Raw genomic sequence first — 23,400 nt, 5'->3', positions numbered from 1 at the left:
GTATATGATTCACAGCAGGTAACGTACTGCATAAACGTTTCAAATTCATCATTTTCTGCTAAATCTTTTAAGATAGCCCTGATTAAAGAAAACTTTGTGAACTCAAAATGGTGATTTATTTCCCTTGAAATGTGAACAGATAGCTCTCTCTCGATTTTTTCCTGTACTAAGGATTTCATCTCCACACAAAAAACGTTGGAAACAATCACTTCATTTGCTTTTGCAGTACAGATGCCAATAAAAAGAGCCTCTGTTTCCTGCCGACTACTCTCTATTCTTGAACGAATACTGTTTTTTAAGTGAAAGGCTTGAATCATCTTAGTGAAATGATACTCACAAAAACTTGTAACATGCAAAGCGACTTTTATTTCTAGATTGGGCTGTATTAAATACCCATGAGTTGCACGGTCATTGTAATGCTCGTCGAATGCATCAATGCAATACTTAAGAATCTGGTTGAAAATTGAAGAGTCATATTCGTTATCAGCCGGTAGACTTTTGACGTATACATCAATGTTTTTGAATATTTTACAACTGATGAATTCATACGCTTTTTTTTTGGTACTTGGCAAATGAGATACGTTTTATTTGCCACCATCTGGTACTAATTGAAATATGGTTTTCTTTAATATCATCAACCGCCATTGTATTTTCAATTCTATTTGATTTCCCCCATTTTTGAATCTTCTCAGCATTTAACAGCATCTCATGTTTTTTAAATCTATCGACAAGCAGACGGTCAATTTGAATTCTCATCTCCTGTAAATCAAGTTGAACATCTCTCTCTGGATTATCCCGAACAATATCATCAACCCATTGTTTCCAAGCATCATCAAACGTCTTGGATATTTCTTCCTCTGAAGGCGTTTCCTTTCTTCCCTTCAGAGTTCTTGCAAATTCGGTAGCTTTCCCTTGAATTTCTTTCTTATTTTGAAGTATGCAATTATTACTGTTCGTTAAGGTTCTGCATTTCTCTTTTTCAACATTTAGTTTGTGTTTTATGTCACTAAGAATTTCACGGGAAGTTGATTCAAGTTCAGCATTTTTTCGACCTTTCCAATGCACCATATGCTCAGCTAAGTCTGATTCTTTAAAAAAACGTTCCAATTCCTTAGTTATCGCATTTGTTTTGGAACTTATGGTTTTGGAAAACTCTTTATATATTTCTCTTTCATGTCTTTCGAGTTCATCATGTCTTATGCATTTTCTAAGAGTTGGACGAACACTATCATTCAACCATTTTAATTTCAGCTCTTCAAGTTGCCAGGTTAGTTCTTGGAATTTTTTTTCTAATAAGCTGTATGCTTTAACTTCTAGTACATTTCGGAAGCTGAATACAAAGTTTTCTGACAATATACCTTTCCAGAGGCTTTGCAAATGGACTTTGGTGTTTTCGACAGAAAGGTAACGTTGAGATTCATCACTTGTCAAATCTGTAAGAATGCATTTTGCAACTTCGATAACACTTGTGCTGTATTGTGAACTAGCTGGTGCCATTGGTGGAGTACCATGCCATAGATCAGGAATATATTTGACATGTTTGATTGGGTTAAAGCCAATTACATCTTTGAACGACCTTATATTTGCCACATGTTCCTCATTAGCTACTTCTACTGTCATTTTATCTAAATTTTTGATAATTTTTTGGTTTCCTTGGATTGTTAATTTATCCGCATCCTGCGCTGAAACATTTTGATGAACAAAAATACAGGACTGTTTTAAAGTTATTTTTTCGTTTGCTTGTTTCAACCTTATCATCGCATGAACAACTATTTGGAGAACGTCTTCCATGTCTGCAATTGTTTCTCCCTTTATGTTAATAATGGCAACATCTCCCATGCCAATTACTAGAGTTGCAAGTTCATTATCATGATTCACCTTCTCACCAGCCAGTTCAGGTGCACGCAAACCTTCGGTATCAATGATCATTGCGTAATCAAACTTTAAGGAAGACATTTTTTTATTTATGGGTACGAGTTGAACATAAATCCCCCTTGTACATCTTCCAGCACTTACGGCAAATTGGAGTCCAAACATTGTATTGAGTAGAGTTGACTTCCCAGAACTTTGGATGCCTAAAACTGAAATAGAAAAAAGACGCTTTTTTTCTCCATCTATTATTTTTGAAACTTCACTAAAGACAGCGTTAATCCATTTAAGGGGAACATTTGCGGCGTCGCCATCCATTACTTCAAGTGGTTGTCCCCACAATAACAGTTTTGCAGCTACTGTAGGTAAAGATTGTATAACTTCTCGAGTTTTCAATGTAACTAAACAAGACACGTAATCTTGACAGTACATAAAAGCTTCATAAAGTTGGCCCATTTCCCTGAAAAAGTGTTCTATTCCAAAAGAACATTGTGCCAAATTTCTCTCTTCTTGAGATATTTTTGCTTTGAGCTCCTCCAGATTTTTCTCATCATTTTTTTGTACTTCTGCTCCTTTACATGATCTGATGTTTTCGAAATTATGAAAAGCTTCCCGTAATCTGTGCAAAACTTCCGGCAGAATAATTCTAGAACGACTATCCATGTACTGACGCAGCCAAGATATGAAAAACAATGATGTTTGTTTATCATTCATATACGTTACTAAAATATCGACAAACTGGGCCATAATGTCATTTTTTTGCTCGAAAACGCAAACCTGTTTCACCCTCAAAATTCGCATCTTCTCTAAATGTTGGTCTTTAGCAACAAATTCTCCTTTTCTTGACCGATTTTCTTCTTTTTGCTCGATACTCCATTCATGCCATAAAGCCTCACCCTGGAGTGGTAGAATATCCTTTTTATGTAGTTTTGTTGTCCATTGGGTACCCTCTATTTGAGATATAATTTGACCACATAGCTGTTTTCCTAAAATCGATTTTGGCCTTTCCTCATCACTGTAGAAACCTAATGGTAATTGTTCACTTATTTCTTCGAGAGACATTGAAAAGGTCCTACGGCGAATAGCGCCATCAACATCATTGATTAAACATTGTTTCACCTCTATTTCGTTAAGATATCGTCCTTCCGAGGTAATGGAAAGAATTGAGCATTTCTCAACTGAGAACTCCGTTTTTTCGCTGTACATTTGAATAAATCGTTCCGTCTCGTCCTCATCGTGTGGTAAATCTGTAACAATTATGACATGAGCCTCTGATGCATGAATTTTCCGTAAAATTGGGTAGTGTGTTTCATTTTGTATATCTTCATAGTCAATAATGACAACCAAAGCACTAGCCAAAGTTAGCAAAAATTGAAGTTGCTCGAGGTAGGTAGATGCATTTCCTCTTAGGTTTAGAATTGTAAGAGGCTGTTCAATATTTTTTTCTTTCTCTGATTTCTTATCGGAGTCGTCGTTGTTTGTTTTTGAATTTGGAATGAACCAACTTGCTTCGACGGTTCCGCTAGCAAAATCTCTTTTATGAAATCCAAGTGAACAATCCTTATGGTAAAAAGTACTGTGTTCATCATTTTGGCTTCTAAGAAATTGGTTGATTAATTTTGATTTTGAACGTTTTCTTTTATCACCAATTCTTACAAAGGCAACTGTTTGTAGGTGTTTTGTAGCCACAGATTCAGAACCCCCGTCAATAAAAATTTCCCTTATGGGCCATAAGGAAAGTCTAAGGAGATTTCTTTCATAGTCCTGGTAGACCAATGGTACAGCAACTTGACAAACTTGCATTTTCTGTACAACAAGTTTTTTGAGAAATGGATCAAAACACTGAAACAATGCAAGAAAGACATCTGTTGGGTGATACTGTTCACTTGTTTTGATATTTTTTCTTGAAGAAACGACCTGTCCAATAGAAGATACTTTTTTCTCTGGCTGCGATTTTATTGCAAGCTTCCGAAGCAAATCATGCAGAGTTTTTTCCCTGAAGTCAAAGTTTATTGCAATAATTTTTCTAAGCATAACCCACGGAAGTTCGGAAAATGATGCTGGTTCTAAAAATTGATTTTCGTGCATTTTCAGTACGTGTTGAAGTGTAAGTTTTCCTGGATAAAATTCCTTCATATTCATTTTTTCTAAAATCTGTAATAATGGTTTTTGTTTTGCTGACAAAGGACACTCCGGAAAAGAATCTTCAACCAAGGCAGGTTTATTAACTCTTTTGTCTCCTTCGAAATATGAAATTGAAATCCCTGAAATCTGCACCATTCGTTTCAAAATATCATCTAAATCAGTTTGGGTTTGTTCAACTATTTTTAGTATTTCTGGATCAAATGTCAGTCCTCTTTTTTTCATGGTTTTGACGATGCTGCTGAATAGCTTACCCCTTTCGCCTTGAGCAGAAGAATGGGAATCAGCAATAGAACAATCTTTATTGATGAGGTTGAATATTATATTCTTTAAAGCCCATGCTTGACTAGCTGAAGCAGAAAAACTTTTGATGGTCCCAAAGAAGGTGAGAGTTTTCTTACATCGCCAAGAATACTCTTTAATTGCGTCTATAGTCAAAGATTTCTTCATTTCTTTAGTATGAATATCGTATCCTAAGGTCAATGCGTCGGAAAACATGGCTAGGTATTGAAGAATGTTTCCAACTGACAGTAACTTGTCAAGCGCACATGAAACAGATTTCTGTAAGGTCGATGTTAGAAACGCAAAGAAGGTTTCAATTTGGCATATTTTTTCTTTCACGATGACCATTACTGCGGGAAGTAGTATTGTTTCAATTGTTCGACTTGTACTTTCAACATCTTGCAATGGACAAGGCAAAACAACAAACTCGCTTAACAAATATTTTTGCAGCCATGTCAAAATTTCTCCGGCTAAACCATGTTTAGCTTTGCTAAGTTTCTTCCATATATTCAAAAGCCCATGCCAACGCTTATGTTTTTCCTCATTTGGCGATTTAGGTTCAAATTCTGCAAACCTCCTTAAAAAAGTTTCAACAGACCTTTGACCTTTAAACAAAGCATCCTGGATAGGTGTATATCCATACCTTGACTCCCCTTCGCTAAGTTGCTGTAAAAGAATCTGAAGGTCCTCATCTTTCGATATATTTTTATTCGCTAAGGCTTCCACCTTTTTCAAAAAGTCTTGTTTCCATTGTTTAATGGAATTACAGAAGTTGCGTTCATCATTTTGATGAGTAAGATTTATCCAAACTTCAGAAACAAATGCTGCCAATTGTTCAGCATCTTTAAAATGTTCACTTTTTTGTTCGATCAAACTCCATACCCCCAAAAGCTCATGATTTTCATATCTGTCTTTATGTACGACAGTCAACGACCTTCCACATTTTAATAATGTCTTTTGCCAAAGAGGAAAAGTTACCACAGGGGATGCCCCTCCATACTGATAACTGTTGGTGGATATGAGTTCGAATTCCTCACAATCAGTATTGCTCAACGTAGTTTCACTATCTGGACTTTCAAGCTTGCAAAGATGCCTAGTTAAAAGAACGTTCTCAAGAAATTTCTTTCTTTTTTCTTCTGACTGGCCTATATTTCTTTCTTTAAATAAAATTTCTATCTCAAAAATGCCACCAAAATGAATCATTCGTAGCTGAAAATGTGAGCCATATGATTCAAAAAAATTTAAACAAATTGTTTTTGCTTTTGATTTGTTTGATGTCATGCACGTTTCTAATTTTTGCAAGCATTTGACTGCTTTGCCTGTTAAAGATACCTCAGAATGCCTAGGTTTCCACTGAAATACAGGAATAACATAAAACGCAACAGCTCTTTTGACGTTCTGGTCACCAGATTTAGACTGAAAATGATCTCTATCGGATGTTCTCGATGGAAATCTTCTTCCAATTATTTCTGGAAGAATATCTTTTTCAACTTCCAATTGCTCTTCCAATGTATCAATCTGAGACAATTTCGTGTATGGTTTACAATCACTGGGTTTCATATCGACTTCAGAAATAACGTCTACCAGTTGCTTTCGCGGCTGTAAAACATCATTCTTTCTACCTGACATTAATGTACCACAAAGAGCAGGAACGGAACAATAGAAATTTACAGTGTCTTTGTGAGAAACATGGGTTTCTTGCAAATATTTCAGACAATTTCCAGCATCAATAGTAAGATTTTGACATAAATTTGAGTAAATATTGCAAGTTTTGTCAAAATACTTGAGGTTTCCTTGAAGACCAAGCATTTGTAGTAACTCACAGGGGATCTTTTTTCTCCAATCTGTGTCTCCATGTTGTTGAAGGGTATTCCGTAGCTCTTCCAGAGGATGTTTTAAGTCCTTCAAACAGATACACATTTCTTTATTGAAATACGTGAAACCATACCAATAGTTCACAATGTATATATATTATCAAAAGTCTATAGCCATTGGTTTCTATTTTTAACAATACCTGTTGAACAGGTTTTCAAGCACGAATTTTTCTTATTCGAAGGCTTTTTTTCGCCAACGTTACACCACAACCCACCATAAGTGTTAGTTAGGATTTAATTTTCAGAGCATGTATATGGAGTATGACAAGAACTGTTTAAGTTAATGCATATGGGTTTTCTGTATAAAGTCAAAAGTCTAATGTGTATTTTCTTTATTTCAGAAAGAAGTGATGAGATTCACGGAATTATTATGTATAATGTACGTGTAATGAATAGCAGATAAGCGCTTCTCTTCCTAAACAATTGTGTTGTTATTATTGTAAATAATTTATTTTCCTTTCAGTGAAGCGAATTAGAACATATTTGACTGCCATCACGATTAAAGGGGCCTTAAGGTTAAATTTTCACAAATTGACTTTTTGGTAAATTTTGATAGACGGACTCTTTGTGAATGCAAATATACATAAATTTTGAAAATATCTCACTTTTTCAGTATTTTATGAGCATTTTAGTGAGGCGCTCCCCAACAAAACTTTGACGTTACTCACTGGAATCGTTATGACGACACCTGTGTCTTATTCAATTTTCAAAAATTCTTAAAATTCATACCAAACATATCAAAATAAAGAAAAACCGACTTGTCTCGCATCTTCGCATGTCGAAACACAACTCGTTTAAAAAAGGGGGGGGGTCAGCCAGAAAAAATCAATTTACCTTAAAAATCCTCAATACTCAACCAGAAAAGAAATTGGGGTAGGGGTGTCGAAACTCGAATCCAATTTAGCCTTTGGTGGGGTTGTGATGATGGGGGGGGGGGGGGGGGGTTAGTCTTCTTTCACTAACAAAATAACTTAATCAAACTAAGAAGTACGATTTTCAATAGATACATAAAACAATGCCTGCCTTATTCTTTTGTCCTATAGTGAAGAATTTGACTATGGCTGCAACAAAAAGTGGGTATGTGTGTGTGTGGAAAGGGGGGACCGGACTTTCAATGTAATCCCCCTCCCCCCCGTTGCAACTTGCGTGCGGTTTTAATGGCCAATATTTTTCTTTAAAAGCAGAAATATTTGTGTTTGTTTATTAAATTTATTATTATTTTCCCAGGAGTCATGTTAGGATTATGATATAAAGTCTTATCTCGATTTCAACGGAACTGTAGGAAAGTATTGTCGAGATATGCGGGGTACTTTGATACATGTATATACACTGTGTATATATATATATATATATATATATATATATATATATATATATATATATATATATATATATATATATATATATATATATATATATATATATATATAATGGTAAAAAGAAAACACAAAAATCCTCAGTTAAGCTTTAGCGCTTTCATTTTCAATCTTCAGAAGCTTCTGAAGATTGAAAATGAAAGCGCTAAAGCTTAACTGAGGATTTTTGTGTTATCTTTTTACCATTTTTTACTATTGTTATCCGATTACTGAGACACTATTTAAATTTTGGATATATATATATATATATATATATATATATATATATATATATATATATATATATATATATATATATATATATATATATATATATATATATATATACAGTGGAGCCTCATTTATCCGGATGCTTTGGTCCTTGTCAATTTGTAAAACAGTAAAACAAGAACAAATAACATTAAAAAATTCTGTTCCGAGGCAAAGTCGTCCGGATACTGAAGCATCCGGATATCTGGCGTCCGGATATCTGAGGGTCCACTGTATATGTACAAATGATTTCAACAAAAAAGGCGACTTATTTTTTTCATATCATGAATTCAATAGTCAGTGAAATATATTTGACGCTCATTAAAGTTTGTATAGATTTTATATATTTTTTCATAACTTTTGGAGATTACAACCATGATCATTTGTCACATATACTTTTTGCTCTATCAGTGATGTGTTTTTAAAAGATGTAGCCATATATCTGGCATTATCCAGAAATTCGTATGTTTTTTCGCTTGATCCTTAGTATTTTTTTCTTTTTCTTTTGGTTTACTAGTATAAATATCTTCATTCATAAAATCATTGTCGATGTAATATTGTTCATTTTTTCAACACTGGGTATATAACGCTTTTAGGAAAAGTCTACAATAGCTCTATTTCATTTCTAAAAATATTGCAATACAGGTTCCAGTGGGATTTCATTCATTCATTCATTTCATCTGAACAATTTAAGAAATTTAAAACAATGGTAATTTTTACCATTCAGTTCCTTTAAATGTATTTATTTGATCATTGAAACAAAATTTATTTTTAGCAAAATTTTCGTGGCATCCCCATCCTCGGCATTTTTTTCTTTTTTTCCCTTAGCATATTCTTAGTGTTAATGTGTTAAAAAAATTATCGTTGATGTAGAAGGTTTGGATCACCCATGTTGCCAGTATCTTTATTCAATCAAAGAGGAATTATGTTTCTTAGCTTGAACTTTATCTGGTCTTTTTATTCGAAGATTATATTTTTGGCTTGTACGTCTACCCCCACCCCCCCTTTTTTTTACACACATTTTAAAATCGACAGTTCACCGAAGGTTGGCCATCGGGGTACATGTACATCAGCATGACTAACTATGGATTAAAATTAAAATGGCTAAATACATTTTAAATTATGGTATATATTTTTCAGGAAAAAATAGCGCTTATAAGAACGGTAATTTCTATATGTGCATAGATCTCTCGCTCACACTTTTTTTCTCACTATCTCTCTCTGAAAAAAAATTACATGTATATGGAATATACATTTTAATATAAAGACTTCTTAACATGAATTCAAAATTAAGCATTAAGCATTAAGCACTTGTTTACAATATTACGACTTTGACGTCGTTTTCTGAGCATTGTGACTTGAGGGCCCTTTTCTCATGACGGCAGCCACGATGTAGTTACGATATCGATACATTACTTTTTTATAGTTTACTATAATATTTCTCTATCCTTGTGTGTTTATTACAATACTTTCTGTTTTAAGAAGTCTTCCTTACTGTCAATATCCACGATATCGTGCCGATATCGAATCATGATTGTTCAAAGATTTTGGTTTCCATCTATAATACAAGTATTGTATTTTTAATATGTGTTATTTGAAAACTATCTTTTATAAAACTGTCCCTGTAGTGTCGATATCGTCGATATTGACGATGTTGCTTCGATATCGAATAAAGTTTGCTCAGCTCTTTGTAAATACCGTCCCTGTTACTTTGTATGTGTATTTATGTTTAATAACTTTACTTTTACGAAGATTATACCTGCCATCGATATCGTCGACATCGACAATATCGTATCGATATCGAATCATGGTTGTTAAAATATATTACTTAACCAACCTTTATATCCCATGTCCAGTTCTATTTCTTCATGCAACGCTTATGTATATTTACTTTCTGATTAATTAGTTTACCCTAATGTCGATATAGTCGATATCGAATCATGATTTTTAAAATATATTAAACAACTTTCACCATCACTCAACATCTCACTCTGAATCTAATCTTAAACAATAACAACCATTTACCCTTTCCTCATCATAATTTTATTTCATATTCATGCTAATAATGAATTTGACATCACTTGTGACCTTGTAAAGTTATATTATACCACATTATGAAAATAAATTCTACAAATAGGATCGATATCGATACGATATCGTCATGTTATTATCGATATCGACGACATCGACATAGCACAATGTCTCATATATGGTACCAAGTATTTCAAATTAACAGTGGTTATCATGATCGATATCGATGCGATATCAACATAATATTGTCGATATCGTCGATATCGACATCGAATTCGTTCTTGGACATGTATGAAGTTTTCTGGGAAATGAACTTTAGGTTGGTCACGTGATCAAATCTTGAAGCCCGAAGAAGATTTGATCACGTACAAACTAAAAGTTCATTTTCCAGTGAACTTTTTTAAACATTGTTGTTCATTACTTATATTTACATCTGAAACGAATACGTTTCGAGTTAAATTGTATTTATTACACGAACGGGCCAACGTATTGCTATGTAGTGACACGCAATAACCTAGAAGTTATGTACATCGCTCTGCTCTGTGATCCGGGCGTACTAAGACCTCTGACCCCAAATGAAATGCACACAGAATTGAACGTATTTTCTCTTCAATGGGTTCATCTAGGAAATGTATTTGCAAATATAAATGAGTTGCGTCAAGCGAAAAGGGACCTTCGTGACATAAACGTAATTACGTCACAATAGCGCTTCAAAGACGTGACGTCGCGCCGGTGCGTTTGCCGATAAAAAAAATCTTATACGATAAAGCAAAACAAAAATTTATTTGTGTAATACTAATGTTAAGAAAAAAGACACGCCTATAACTGTCCGAAAAAAATGTTTAATGTCGTCAATTTATAGATTTACTGGTATTTTTTTTTAAAAAAGTATACTAACTAATTGAATTTTTGATAGTTCATGAATGGCCTTATTCTTCATAAGAAGTGAAAACTGTCTATGAACAAATACATGTACATGTACATGTTTACCTCTGTAATCTGTGAAGACAAGCGCGTCATTGGCATCTCCGGCTGAGCTCCGGACTCTACAGACAAGTGGTCTCCTGCATTTATTTCAATGTTTTTTTTTGTTTTGATTTTGGTGTGGGGATGGGGGTTACATATTACACATTCCAGGTTGTGTCTCTGTTTGTCAGAAAAGCCCGAGAATTGGCGACTCAATGCCCAAAGTTTGTTATCAGAGATTAAGTAATCGAATCAAGTTAATTGATACTAGCATAGTTTCAATAGCATTTTGTCAATATACATATAAGTAGGAAAAAACATGAATGGAGCATCTAGCTAGGAAGCTGTAACAAAAACCATACGGACTTCTGTATCTCCTCATCTACACCATCACCTTTGGCTCAACACTCTGAGGTTTGAAAACTGACGTAATAAAATGTGAAAATAGTCAACAGTGGTCATTTTCAAAACTTATTGAAGGTCTTGTATTCATTGCCTAAATCTATTGAAATAAATTAAAACTAAACATGTTAATTTGGGTTAAACTGATGTTGTTAGCTTCAAGTCGAAAATTAAGACCAATGACTTCAAATATTTTCTGATTTGAAGTTACTAATTTAATTTAAGACAAATACAGTAGTTCCAGACATTTTGAGTTGAGCTTATAATCTTGCACAATATTGTATAATTAAATGATTTAATTATCCAGCCTCCTCCTCCCCCACCCCAACCCCCACACATCCTCGCGCGCGCACTTTTTTTTTGGGGGGGGGGGATGCTTATGTTCGTTTTATATTACTACGGAAAGGGAAGCTTTTCAAGAATTGATTCAAAGATTTTTTCGTTATTCTCTCTCTTGATTTCCTTTATTTTTTTTCTTTTTAATAAATTTATTTTTTTCTTTCGATTTTGCTTGTTCTTTTTCGTATTTACGCATTAATTTACTATTAATTTCTTTTTTATTTTGACGATAGGCACTTTGGAAATACAATGGCACATGCACCCCCCTCCCTCTCTATATTTGATCAATTAAGTGCCGGATCATTAATTGTCTTGTTATTCACATCATCATCAAGTGGTGGTAAAGATTCTTATTTTGTTTTTCAAACAGTATCTCTATAGTTCCGTTTTCTTCTTATACACTGTATGGTATATGTATTGCAGAAGATTTAAAGAATTTCATATTTTTAAAGTTGTGCAACCTCTTTGTTGATGTTGCCGTAGACCTATCTCAAATTACACTGCGATTGTGAAATCAATGATTATTTACGCTCGTGCATGTTCTTAATGATATTGTCTGATGACTCCTTTTTTAAATATCATACTGTAAAATAACGTACTTTTATAATGAATGAAGATTTTTTCTATGTGTCTTTTTACTGCATATGATTTTAATATCCTATAATCATCACTAATTCGTGACTATAACTCTTTTTTCTTTCTTTCTTTTCTTCTCTCTCTTTTTTTTTTTTTTGGATATCACTCGGAGCTCCTCGGATGGCTCGAACCTGTTTGAATGGCGTGAAGCGGAGTCAGCCAAGGATTACCGATTGTACAAATGGATAATGATCTATCAAATATATTGATTATTTAAATACATGTACATGTAGGTAACTGTGTATCAAATGTTTATATTGCACAGTTAGAATGTCATCCGGTACCATTGACTTATAAAACAATTTTAGTATACTCTGAAAATATGAATTTTCACGTATAACTTTTATAGTAGTCCGACAAATTGTTCTGCATCAAGCCTATATATCTACATAACTTAGATATTTTTATCGGTATATTTTAGTGCTGAACAAATTCAATTCCTCAATATTTTAAGCATGAGAATAAAATACAAGATTATCTTTTTACAAAATTGTACAACACGATATTTATCTTTAACAAAATTTTAACAATTGAAAGCGAAGTAACGTGTCTTTGTTCCATGGCAAGTACAACTTGCAGGGCTAATTTTTGAAGAAGGCCTACCCCCACCCCCGTTTCCCCATATAGTTAGGTCAAAATTATTGATATAATGTGTACCGCTATATTTTATTTGATTTTAGCATATCAAATCACTGTAATATATGCAAGTAACATCGTTAGGGGTGGGGGATGCTAAAACAAACCCGTTTAATCTAATTAAATTTGGGGAATTTTCCACATTACAATATAATTTTCAATTGGAATTAAATAAAAGGACATCGATTTTCAAAGTGTGATATAATTGATAAGTTAAAAAATAACAATGCCTGAAAGCTGCACCACATCCACCCCTGAAAAACAATTGTTCAGGGAAGTACAACTATGTCATTTCCAAAAAACACAGGTACATGTAAGTACTGGGTAAGGGTTTGTTTTCATGGTGGTAAGTTTGCCGACATTGCCGAAAGGGGAAAAACAATACTTTGACCGGGATTTATCCTTACGACCTAATTACATGAATATAAATGTAAGTCCCTGCAAGCAATCGTAAATACTCGGTCATTTTTGTGAATATAAGTTATTTCTCCCTTGGAAAATATCCGTGTTGTTACGAATGCCTTGCGAGATAACTTCTGATAAGGAACTTGTTTGGTTCTGTTCAAATGGTCAGCGATCTATCCCCTTATGGAGAGGGCTTATTTAAGCTATGCCTGCTGCCCAATCCATGTATGTAATTGTTACATAAAAAAATTTGATCAAATCAAATCCCCTTGTGAAGAACCCTTTCAAATACTAATTTTTCAGAGATTAAAGCATGCTTATATTCATGTTGTAAAAAAGATGAAATGATGTTGTTGAATATGTTCTTTAAAAATGTACGACTCACTTTATTATTTCAATATTGGCTAACATATACATATACAAAAAAATGCTTTTTTCCGAACAGCTTTATCGCTATTTTACATTATATACGATCATATAGATGCTAAAATTTGGGGAGAGACGTTGAAAAACTTAAATACATGTAGAGAAAATAATTTATACCTGATACAAAAGGGTTATTTAGTAACAATAACGTTCCAAATATCAATAACGTTATGTGACGTTATTCATCGTTTTATAGCGTTATCTTTTTAAAATTGCATTGCTTTCATTTTGAGTTTTAATAAGAATTTAGAAGGTATATAATAAATAATTTGGTATCAAAATATTCAGAAAAACTAGCTTTTACAGAATCGGTGAAAAAACGATTTTCAAAAATTTTGTCACGAAGGTCCCTTTTCGCTTGACGTAACTCAAATATTTTCATAGATAATCCAATAAAAAGTCTCCGTGGTCGGAATTAAATACTTAAAATAAAAAAGAAAAACACAAAAAACTTCAGTAAAGCTTTAGGCCTTTCATTCTATCCTCAGAAGCTTCACAAATGAAAGGCCTAAAGCTTTACTGAAGTTTTTCGTGTTTTTCTTTTTTATTTTAAGTAAATATTTTCATATACACTTTTTTGCAAAGATAGACATAATATAGGCATTGAAAACGGGTCTACTTTTTTATGTTGGTTAAGCCCCCCGCCCCAAAAATATACATACAATAAGCAACCCCATTCAATTTGCTTCGAACGCCTATGAAAAGTATTATAAAAGTCTGTGTAAATTGTTGATAAATAAGCTGATTAAAAATAAAAAGAAATCACTATTTAAGGCAAACATTTTGTTTTTGAATACATGAGCTCTCAACAGTTGAAATTATTTGACGACAATTGTTCTAAATATTGTATCTACTCCCAACCCTCTTACTTCAAAAATTAGAACATTTCATAGTTTCATTGTCTCGTCCTTCTTTGTAATAATCTTCGGAAATCAGGGTGTTGGGGGGTTGGCCCCTCGTTATTTTCCCAAGATAAGTTTATTGCTATTAATCTATAATAGAAGTAAGTTTTGATAAATGTCCGGTCCATTCCCGCCTTCACTTTTAATTAACGAATAACCCCGACAGCCCAACCCAACTTTCCTAACGCCCTAACAAACATACTTTTATCAAATATGTTTTTTGTGAATGGAAACTTTTTCATGTCAAAGTATTATCCCCCAAAAATTTAGTTTTTGGAAATTCAAATAATATTTCCCCCTTCTTAACGTGAAAAAAAAATTAAAAATTACAAAATTTTAATGCGTTATTCAGGTGCTTCTTGATAAGATGGACAATATAAATATTATCTCTGTATTAAATTTATTGAAAATTGTAACATATATTGCAAAGAAGCGGTCTTTTGGTAACATTTCTTTTTTAATTAATTGTGTAAATCAACAGCTCATACACGGAGTCCTTGGGCCCGTTTCATCAAAAGTCGTAAAATTAAGCCTTAACTTAAGTGTACTTCTAGGGCGTAACTTTCGTTTCACCAAGTGGCGTAAGCCTACATGTAGTCGTAAACGATTTTCTAAGTCTCAGGACTAAGTCCTTGACAATGTTGCATTGCGCAAGAGCAAAAACAAAAACCGTTTTTCAATGCGTACTTTAAACGTGAATAAATTGTAGCACGTCAAAGTACAGAATAACACAATTTATAGATAATTGAATATCCGCACTAATTGAAACATGCATGGATTTATAGGGTCATGTAGGAGGTATGTATCTTATAAGGAATCAATTTTTTTAAAAAACATTTCAATAATGTCTTATAAATTGAAAGGAACATATTGACTGAACAAGTCTTTCAGAATAAAGCTAAATTATTTATTTACTTTTGGAATTTTAATTACAGCCTCCCCCTCTTCCCGAAATTGATACAGGTTAATAACTTTGCCTTTGATAATCAATTTCTGATTCGATAAAAACTTATTCTACTGATCATGATAAATACTAATAATTAAATTTGAGACAGAATAAGTTTTCAAAGCTTCATTTTCATAAAAAAGTAAAGAAATGTATTCTTTCAAGCAAATATAATGTATAAACATGCGAACGGTTTAACTATGTACATATTTTGAGTCAAAAATAATTTTTACACGTTTACTTCTAAGAGTACATGTAAGACAATCCTCTCTTAGCTTATTAAAATTTTGTCAATTCAATTTATTCATTTTAATATTGTTATTGTTTCTTAAAATGGCACAAATGTACATAATATAATTTAGAAATACTAGACTTTAGGTACATGCTGTCATAGAATTGATTAACTATCTGTAGCTTGAATTCAATATACCGTTTTATAAGTACGCAGAGAGAGAGAGAGAGAGAGAGAGAGAGAGAGAGAGAGAGAGAGAGAGAGAGAGAGAGAGAAAGAGAGAGATTCGGGGTATAAATATAGTTCATGTACAGTCGATTTACAATACCTTACACATACAATACAACAATCAAATGGGTACGGATGAATTGTCGACATGAAATACGTAAGAAATGGTGTTTGAAGAAATCTCTAAAAAGACAAAATTTTCTTTTCATGATCAGAAGATATGTATTAAAATATTAAGAATGTTATTACTCCAATCAATTATGTTCCCAAGTGGTTGTAGCAGCCCCCTCCCTCTTTATAGTACTGTAAATATGAAAATTTTTACATCGATTTTATTTTGTGAATTCGGGTCAAAATGCTGTTGATTAATTTTTACGTTTCAAATCACTGCTTTGTTTACATTTTCTTATTGGTGATTTATTCTTAAGAAAAATATTTTTGCGAATTCAATGCACTCGCAAATTTGCTAAAAATTTATCTACAGCAAAAATTTCCAGATTTACGGTATGTATAATTAAATAATGTATTTTTTATTTAAAAGAACCGTACCTTTTCTTACAACTCCTTAAGTTGATTTAAAATCAGTAAAATTGCTAAATTTTAACTTTACGCCCAAACGTACGCCTACCCATGAGTAGACGTAAAATTTTGGCCTAAATTTAGTCAGGAGTAATATTAAGATCATTAATGAAACGCTACTCTTCGTGCTAGTCCCAACTTTACGCCGGCGTAGTGCTACGACTGGGCGTACGACCTTTGATGAAACGGGCCCCTGAGAAACAAGAAATGTTCAAAATCAAAAGCATCACACCACTCTTGGGATCATCTCATGACATTCAAAGTTTCTGTCCTAAAATTTGGAAAAACTTAGTTAAGTTCCTTAATTTGGGAAATCTTCAATAAACTGACTTGGGACTAGGACATTTCCTAAGACTTTCCGAAGGCACATCGTAGTCCTAAGATAGTTTCATGCCTACAGGTCATATACCTGCAACACGTGACTCGTTCGAGCGCAGAATAGTGACATACCTGTGTTAAATTAAAACCGAGGTTATCTAATTTTTTTTAAATTGCTTTAAACACTTTTTCATCACAGCTTATGACACATTTACATCAAATGTAGAATACGGATACGCTTTAATATTGTAAATATCATTCCGTATGTATTTCAATATTTATCATAAAGTAAGTGTCTTCCATTACATAATTTTCCTCTAATACGTTTATTTCCCATTTAAAGGGTCACGGTGATCTTCAAAGACTATTGAACTCATATAATACATTGTAGGCATTACGTAAAAGTTTTCTCTTCTAAAATGAGAAATATACCTGGCTTTGTTTTTCCATTCTCTCTCCTTATTCTTCTCTCTGCCAAAAAGAAACAGGTGTAAGTACTTCAATGAATCTTCTAGAAACCAAGTTATGAACAATATTCGGGTACAAAGTTCTAGAGATTGTGTGTTGGGAAATAAGAAATTGACAGACATATAATTCAACTATAGTGTTCCAAAAACGTGTGACACACCTGTTTTAGCTTCAATAAAGATGTAACTGAATCGAAGAATGGTCAGCTGAATTTATTAGACTCTTGTAGCAGATTCAACCTATACAAAGGTAACCCTAGTTTGTCTTTACACTCTTCAGATACCTTAAACTTAAGTCAATTTTGAATGCTAGCAGTAAACTCACCAAAATTATATCTGCAGCAAGAAAATGGCTTTTTATATTGTTCATCACAAACCCATGTCTGAGGAGGTAATCACCAATTTCGCAATAATCTGTTTAAGCTTCTGCAAACTGTAGAATAAAAAAAAAGTATTATTCTGTTTTGAACATTACGAGTTACGAGTGTACTTATTGTATAAACAAAAGGTTTGGAAACAAGTTCTTTCAACTTACGAGTTCCTCTCCTTAAATATAACTATATGTCATGCAATTCAAATACATGTAGTACATTGAGATATAAATACAAAGTGAAATATTTGTTCAGAAATATAACAATTTAAAATCTACAAGATTAGTCAATAAATTTTTTCACAGCAGCAAAAACATGTGTTTGTTTCTACAGGCAAATTTACATCACCACATAATAACAAATTTGAATAGGCGATTAAAAAATTATTTCTAGCGTGTTGGATACTTTCTGCACGCAAAAAAATGATAAAAATCTTCATACTTTCCACATGAACATAAAGGGCTATTAATAAAACTTCTTTTTTGTAAATCATAATTAAGTATATTGTTGTGTCTACGTTCAGTATGGATTATATTTGTATAACGTTTGCCAAATGAAAAATAGATTTGGGGATTTGTTTACTTCTGTAGTTAAGTTTTTTGAAATGCAATGGGATGGCCTCTCTTGCTTCTGTCTTTGATAAATTTCACTGTTTCATAGCGTCAGGAATAAAAGAACTTTTATATAATTCTAATCTGCATCTTGGGGCAGCATATTGTTCTTTATAATGGGTATTATATTTTGAAATGTTTTCACGCTTGTTTGGAACAATGTCATTCAAATATTCAGGTACACTATCATTATAAATTGTGTATATCGTGGTGAGTTTTGCATTATAACGCCTTACTATCAATGTTTCCCAGCCAGTTTTAAAATAAAGTATTTCTTTTGACACAAAAATTGGAAGTCCTGTAACAATTCTAGCTGCAGATAATTGAACTCTTTCAAGCTTTTCGGCATCATTATTAGAGCAGCCATCCCAAACAATTGAAGCGTATTCGAGCAAAGGTCTGAAAAATGTGAGATTCAATTTTGAAAGGAGTGTCTTGCCGATTTTAAACTTAAATTTCTTTCAAACGCCCAAGTTTCTGATAAGCATTGTTTACAATGCTTTCAATGTATTCTGTCTAGCTAAAGTTTTTGTGATAACAATAGACCTAAATGTCGATGAACAGGGACACATTCCAGTCTGTCACCTTTAAAGAAATACTTTAGGCATAACAGAAATATTTTTCTTATTGAAAAAAAAAAAAACTTTCGTTTTGGAAGGGTTGAATTTTAGAAGCCACTGATTTGAAAAAAGTTCCAGTATATGTAAATCATGATTTAAATTATATTCAATATCAAGTATATTGTATGTAGAATCCTAAAGCGAATTGTCATCAGCAAAAAGTCTGCAAAATGATAACATATTTACACCAACATCATTTACATATATCAAAAATAAAAGGGTCCTAAAGCGGAACCTTGGGGTACACCTGCAAAAATGTCTAGATTTGTTGATAACAAATCTTTATACATAACATTTTGTGACCTTTTACACAAATACCTAGAAAACCAGTGAAGAAGATCACGTTTTATACCATAAGTTTGTAATTTAAAAAGAAATCCTTTATGCCAGAGTCTGTCAAAAGCTTTTGAAAGATCGCAGAAGACCATACAGCATGATTTGCCTTCATCAATACTTTGAACAATACTATGATACGTTTCTAGTAATTGATAAACAGTTGAATGACTTGGTGATAAATCCGCCTGATATCGATAAGACAAACTGTTACAAACTTACAATGGAACTAATTGTACATGTTTAAAATTAATTCTCTTTATAATTTTACTAACACAATCTTAAGATAGTAACCACACAGGTCTATAATTAGAATCTAATGAGGAGTCATCTTGATTAAACAAAGGAATAATATGAGCAGTTTTCAAAAAAAAAAAAAAGATAAGAAAAAAGAAACATTTTTTTATAGGGACCTATCAAAAAGCAGTGTAAGTGGTTTGGCTACAGTATAAATAGTGGATTTTAAAGTAATATACGCCGTATGGATGCCGATTTGTATGTGAAACAAAATGATTAAATGATTTGAAACACATAAAGTGTAATGAAAAAATAATATTTCCACAAAATTTAACTATAAAACTCGTTGTTATAACAGAACAATAAAGCAATATCTGCAATCAAGAATTCAGTCTTTTCATGAATATTGATAAAGGAAGTGCGTAAACAGTAGGTCTAAATATAGACACGTATGTCCACGGGAAGTTATAGACAACGAGGCACGTTGCATTTTGACAACGATTATTAATAAAAGGTTAATATGCGTCATAACAGAGTATAGATGGTTGATACTGATTACATTTAAAGATAAGTTATATTAATAGTAACACGCCATCCATGTCAAAAGTGAGTTGTATCTCAAAGGGCTTACCTCGTTTTCTTGACGCCGTGTTTGTTTATCAATCTAAAATTAAAGTAGCGACGGCGTCACGTGGTGGATCTACTTAAAAATAGACATTATTCTCCTTGCAGGATAATAAATAATTATAATTTGATAACTTTATAACGAATTTTATTTAAATGGTGTAATTTACAGCATTTTCGTAACTTTTATTGGTAAATAAAATATATAAATTTCCAGCCGTATTTTTAAATGGCACACGTTATAGCGTATATTACTTTAACATTTTGTGACTAATACAGTAAAGACCTATGGGTTTGTTCACATGAAGAATTGATATAATATCAGTTACTTCTTTTTCCTTAATGATAATACTACTGAATGTGTCACTACAAATGACTACAATGTTATCGATATCAGAATAAGCAAAGTGTTTTCGCCGTTATCATTATGTATTTGGACCGGTGGGATTTCGTTGGACATTTTCATGTTGTATGTATCTTTCGTTAACTTCCAATGAAGTTTGTTATTATTTTTGCTTGAATCCCCTAGAGATATATCGATATTGTCGTAATAATTTGTTACTGCGTATTCTTTTTCATATTGTTGACTGAATTTCAGACTTCTCTGTATGCAGCAAAATCAGAAACTTTTTTTAGTTTTGTGTGTTTTCTTATGAAGTCAGTTTCTCGTTGTTTTCCTTAAAAGTGAATCAAACCATAGTTTGTCGCGAGGAAATATGGTTACCGTTTGCTCAGGAATACTTTCGCAAACACATGAAAGATATCCAGATGTAAAATTTTCCGTTGCTATATCTACTGACTGAACCTCGTTTATATTTTTATTCCAAGCACAATTTTCAATTAAAGAATTTAGTTTAACAAAGTCAGCTCTTTTATAAGCCCAAACTTTTCTTTTGTAAGATCGATTGTAATTTATGTTAGAAGAAAGCGATATAATTCTGTGACAGGGAAGAGAGGCCTCTGACGGTACATTCTAAAATTCGATAAATTCTTAAAATGTATTCTTTTGTTTAATAATTGATAAGGAATAAGAATGCTTTGAAAATTGATCTACTTTATGTTTAACTGATTTTTTTCACCATATGATATAAAATAAATTGTAGCCATTTCAGAAAGTACATTACCTAAAAAAAGGATCAGTATCAAGTTAACACAATGACATTCAAAATATAACTATAAAATCTTGATATGAAAAACTTGGAATTTTTATTTATTTTTTTTTAATCGTGTTCCTTATAACTCTCAAAAAATAATACAACAAATGCAGCTCTTTCATTAGGCACACCCATGAATATATCGACTTCACAGAGAAACCTAGGCGTTCTCTTTCACTCAAGCATGAAGCAGACCTATTTGATCATTCTGCATGTTAGCGCCCTGTGGCAACGCACTTTGAATAACAAAATTCAAATTGCGTCGAGAATGGGATAAAAATCAACGCACTTTGAATTTTTTCGTTTTGCGTTAAGAATTTGCATCAGCATATTTTACCATAAAGACAATTAACACACTCTGAAACAAAATATGTATTTTAAAAAATCCAGACTTAGATTTTAATTTAGTAGGAAGGCATTAATTTGTCTTATCTTTCGAATACTTTTAAAATAATTATTTCCCGTCGAGAAAAGGAGAAAACGGGTAAAAGGTCTCTCAGCCAAACTCTTCATCTTTCCAGTACATAGGCGTGTGTGGCAAATAAGATAGGGGGAGGGGAGTCAAAAACCGAAAAAGGGTAAGCGGCATTTTTAATGCCTGTACAATGCATATCTATGCAAAAGAAAAAGTAGGGACGAAGCCCCCATCCCCTTGCCCTTTATCGATGCCTATGCTATTACTCAAACATGCATTATACATGTATATGCATGTACATAACTGGTATGACGTTGAAAATCTTCATAAAACAAGTTACTTAAAACACATAAAGATTAGAATTTTTTTAGTACAGTAGAACGTATAAAAGATAAATAATTTCCATAGTATTGAAAATTCAAAATTACCACCTCTTTTAGGCATATGTGATGGATCAAGTTGTTCACTTTAAGCCCCCCCCCCCCCTTACTCTACTAAACATATGACAAACTATAATTTTTAAAAAGAAACGAAATCATAACATTTTAACAAATTAGCGTAGATTTGATTTATCACATTTCGTGATGTTGATATTCATGTATCAGTGTTAAAGACATTTAGCGATGTAATTGAATTAGCATAATTATCTTTCTGCGAAAAGCGCTAAAAACAATACACAGCCAATATTGAAAGATTTGAAGATAACGAAAACTATTCAATCGCGAAGTCCATAAAACAATACAAAATAAAAGCAGAACAAACACGGACCCCAGAAACATCAGAGGTGGGATCAGGTGCCATAGAGGAGTGAGCATCTCCTGTCGACCGATCACACCCGCCGTGTGCTCCTTGTCATGGTCAGGAAATAACGGGAAAATCCGTCGTCAATTCAGTGTATTAACAAAGGACTAAAAATTGGTATGAAAAATATGAGTCAGCATTTGACTCAATGATAAATTTTTTTTGCTTACAAGGACATTTTATCGACCATAGAACTTACCAAATAATGACTTTAAACGAGACTGTTGATATTCTTGTTTCATCAACTTGCCTGTCAAAAATTTACCTCGTTTCAGAAATTGTTCATACGCAGAGCATGCCCTTGCGTATCGAATCAACTGAGATATATATACTCCGTATGCAGGCGATGAACGTATATTGCTGCATAAGTAATTGAAGTTGACGATAGAAAAGTTAAAGTCATCACGTTTATCATATACACGATTCTTTTTCACAAGTTTTACGGAGTTATCGCACTTTGTCACACGGCGACGTTGTCGTCGGCCGCCATTACGGTGCTGATAATGTGATAAGAGTTACAGTAAGCACTACGAATAAATGGGTGACAAATACGTTGTTTTCTTTGTTTTCCAAAGTCGGAAATGCTGAGATACGACTGGAAAATTATGTTTGTATAGTAAATAAATTTAAAGAAAAGATATACACGTATGTGTTTTTTTTTAAATCAAGTTTTCAATTTCATTTTATTAGTTAACCGCCCGTAGACCTGTGTATCCGAAACCTTTTATATGAGTTTAGTATATAATTTTATACACCATGTGCTGTTTTACTAAATAAAAACAATTATCAATAACAAATAAATTGAGACAAAATTTAATAAGAAAATAATTTCGTGTTTACCATTTTCTAAAAAAAAAAATATGTCAGTCGAGAAAATCTAGACGTCGTCGTGTTATTTATCCATTTTTACCTTACGGATATTAATTTAT

General features: G+C 32.7%; 1 protein-coding gene across 1 annotated transcript; it reads right to left on the bottom strand.

Moving 5' to 3' along the window:
• Positions 1-543: 543 nt before the first annotated feature.
• On the bottom strand, positions 544-4,641 carry LOC134235468 (interferon-induced very large GTPase 1-like). Its single transcript, XM_062717599.1, has one exon. The coding sequence runs from the start codon at positions 4,639-4,641 to the stop codon at positions 544-546; it is 4,098 nt and encodes a 1,365-aa protein (XP_062573583.1).
• Between the last annotated feature and the right edge of the window lie 18,759 nt (positions 4,642-23,400).

The sequence above is a fragment of the Saccostrea cucullata genome, unplaced genomic scaffold (genome assembly GCF_032062105.1).
Source record: "Saccostrea cucullata isolate Sc308-1 unplaced genomic scaffold, CSIRO_AGI_Scuc_v1 ctg3548, whole genome shotgun sequence".
Lineage (NCBI taxonomy): Eukaryota > Metazoa > Mollusca > Bivalvia > Ostreida > Ostreidae > Saccostrea > Saccostrea cuccullata.
This window is presented reverse-complemented; position numbering and strand designations above follow the sequence as displayed.

Excerpts from the sequence above, each read along its gene's own strand:
- LOC134235468 (XM_062717599.1), bottom strand. The coding sequence starts at position 4,641 with ATGGTCATCGTGAAAGAAAAAATATGCCAAATTGAAACCTTCTTTGCG.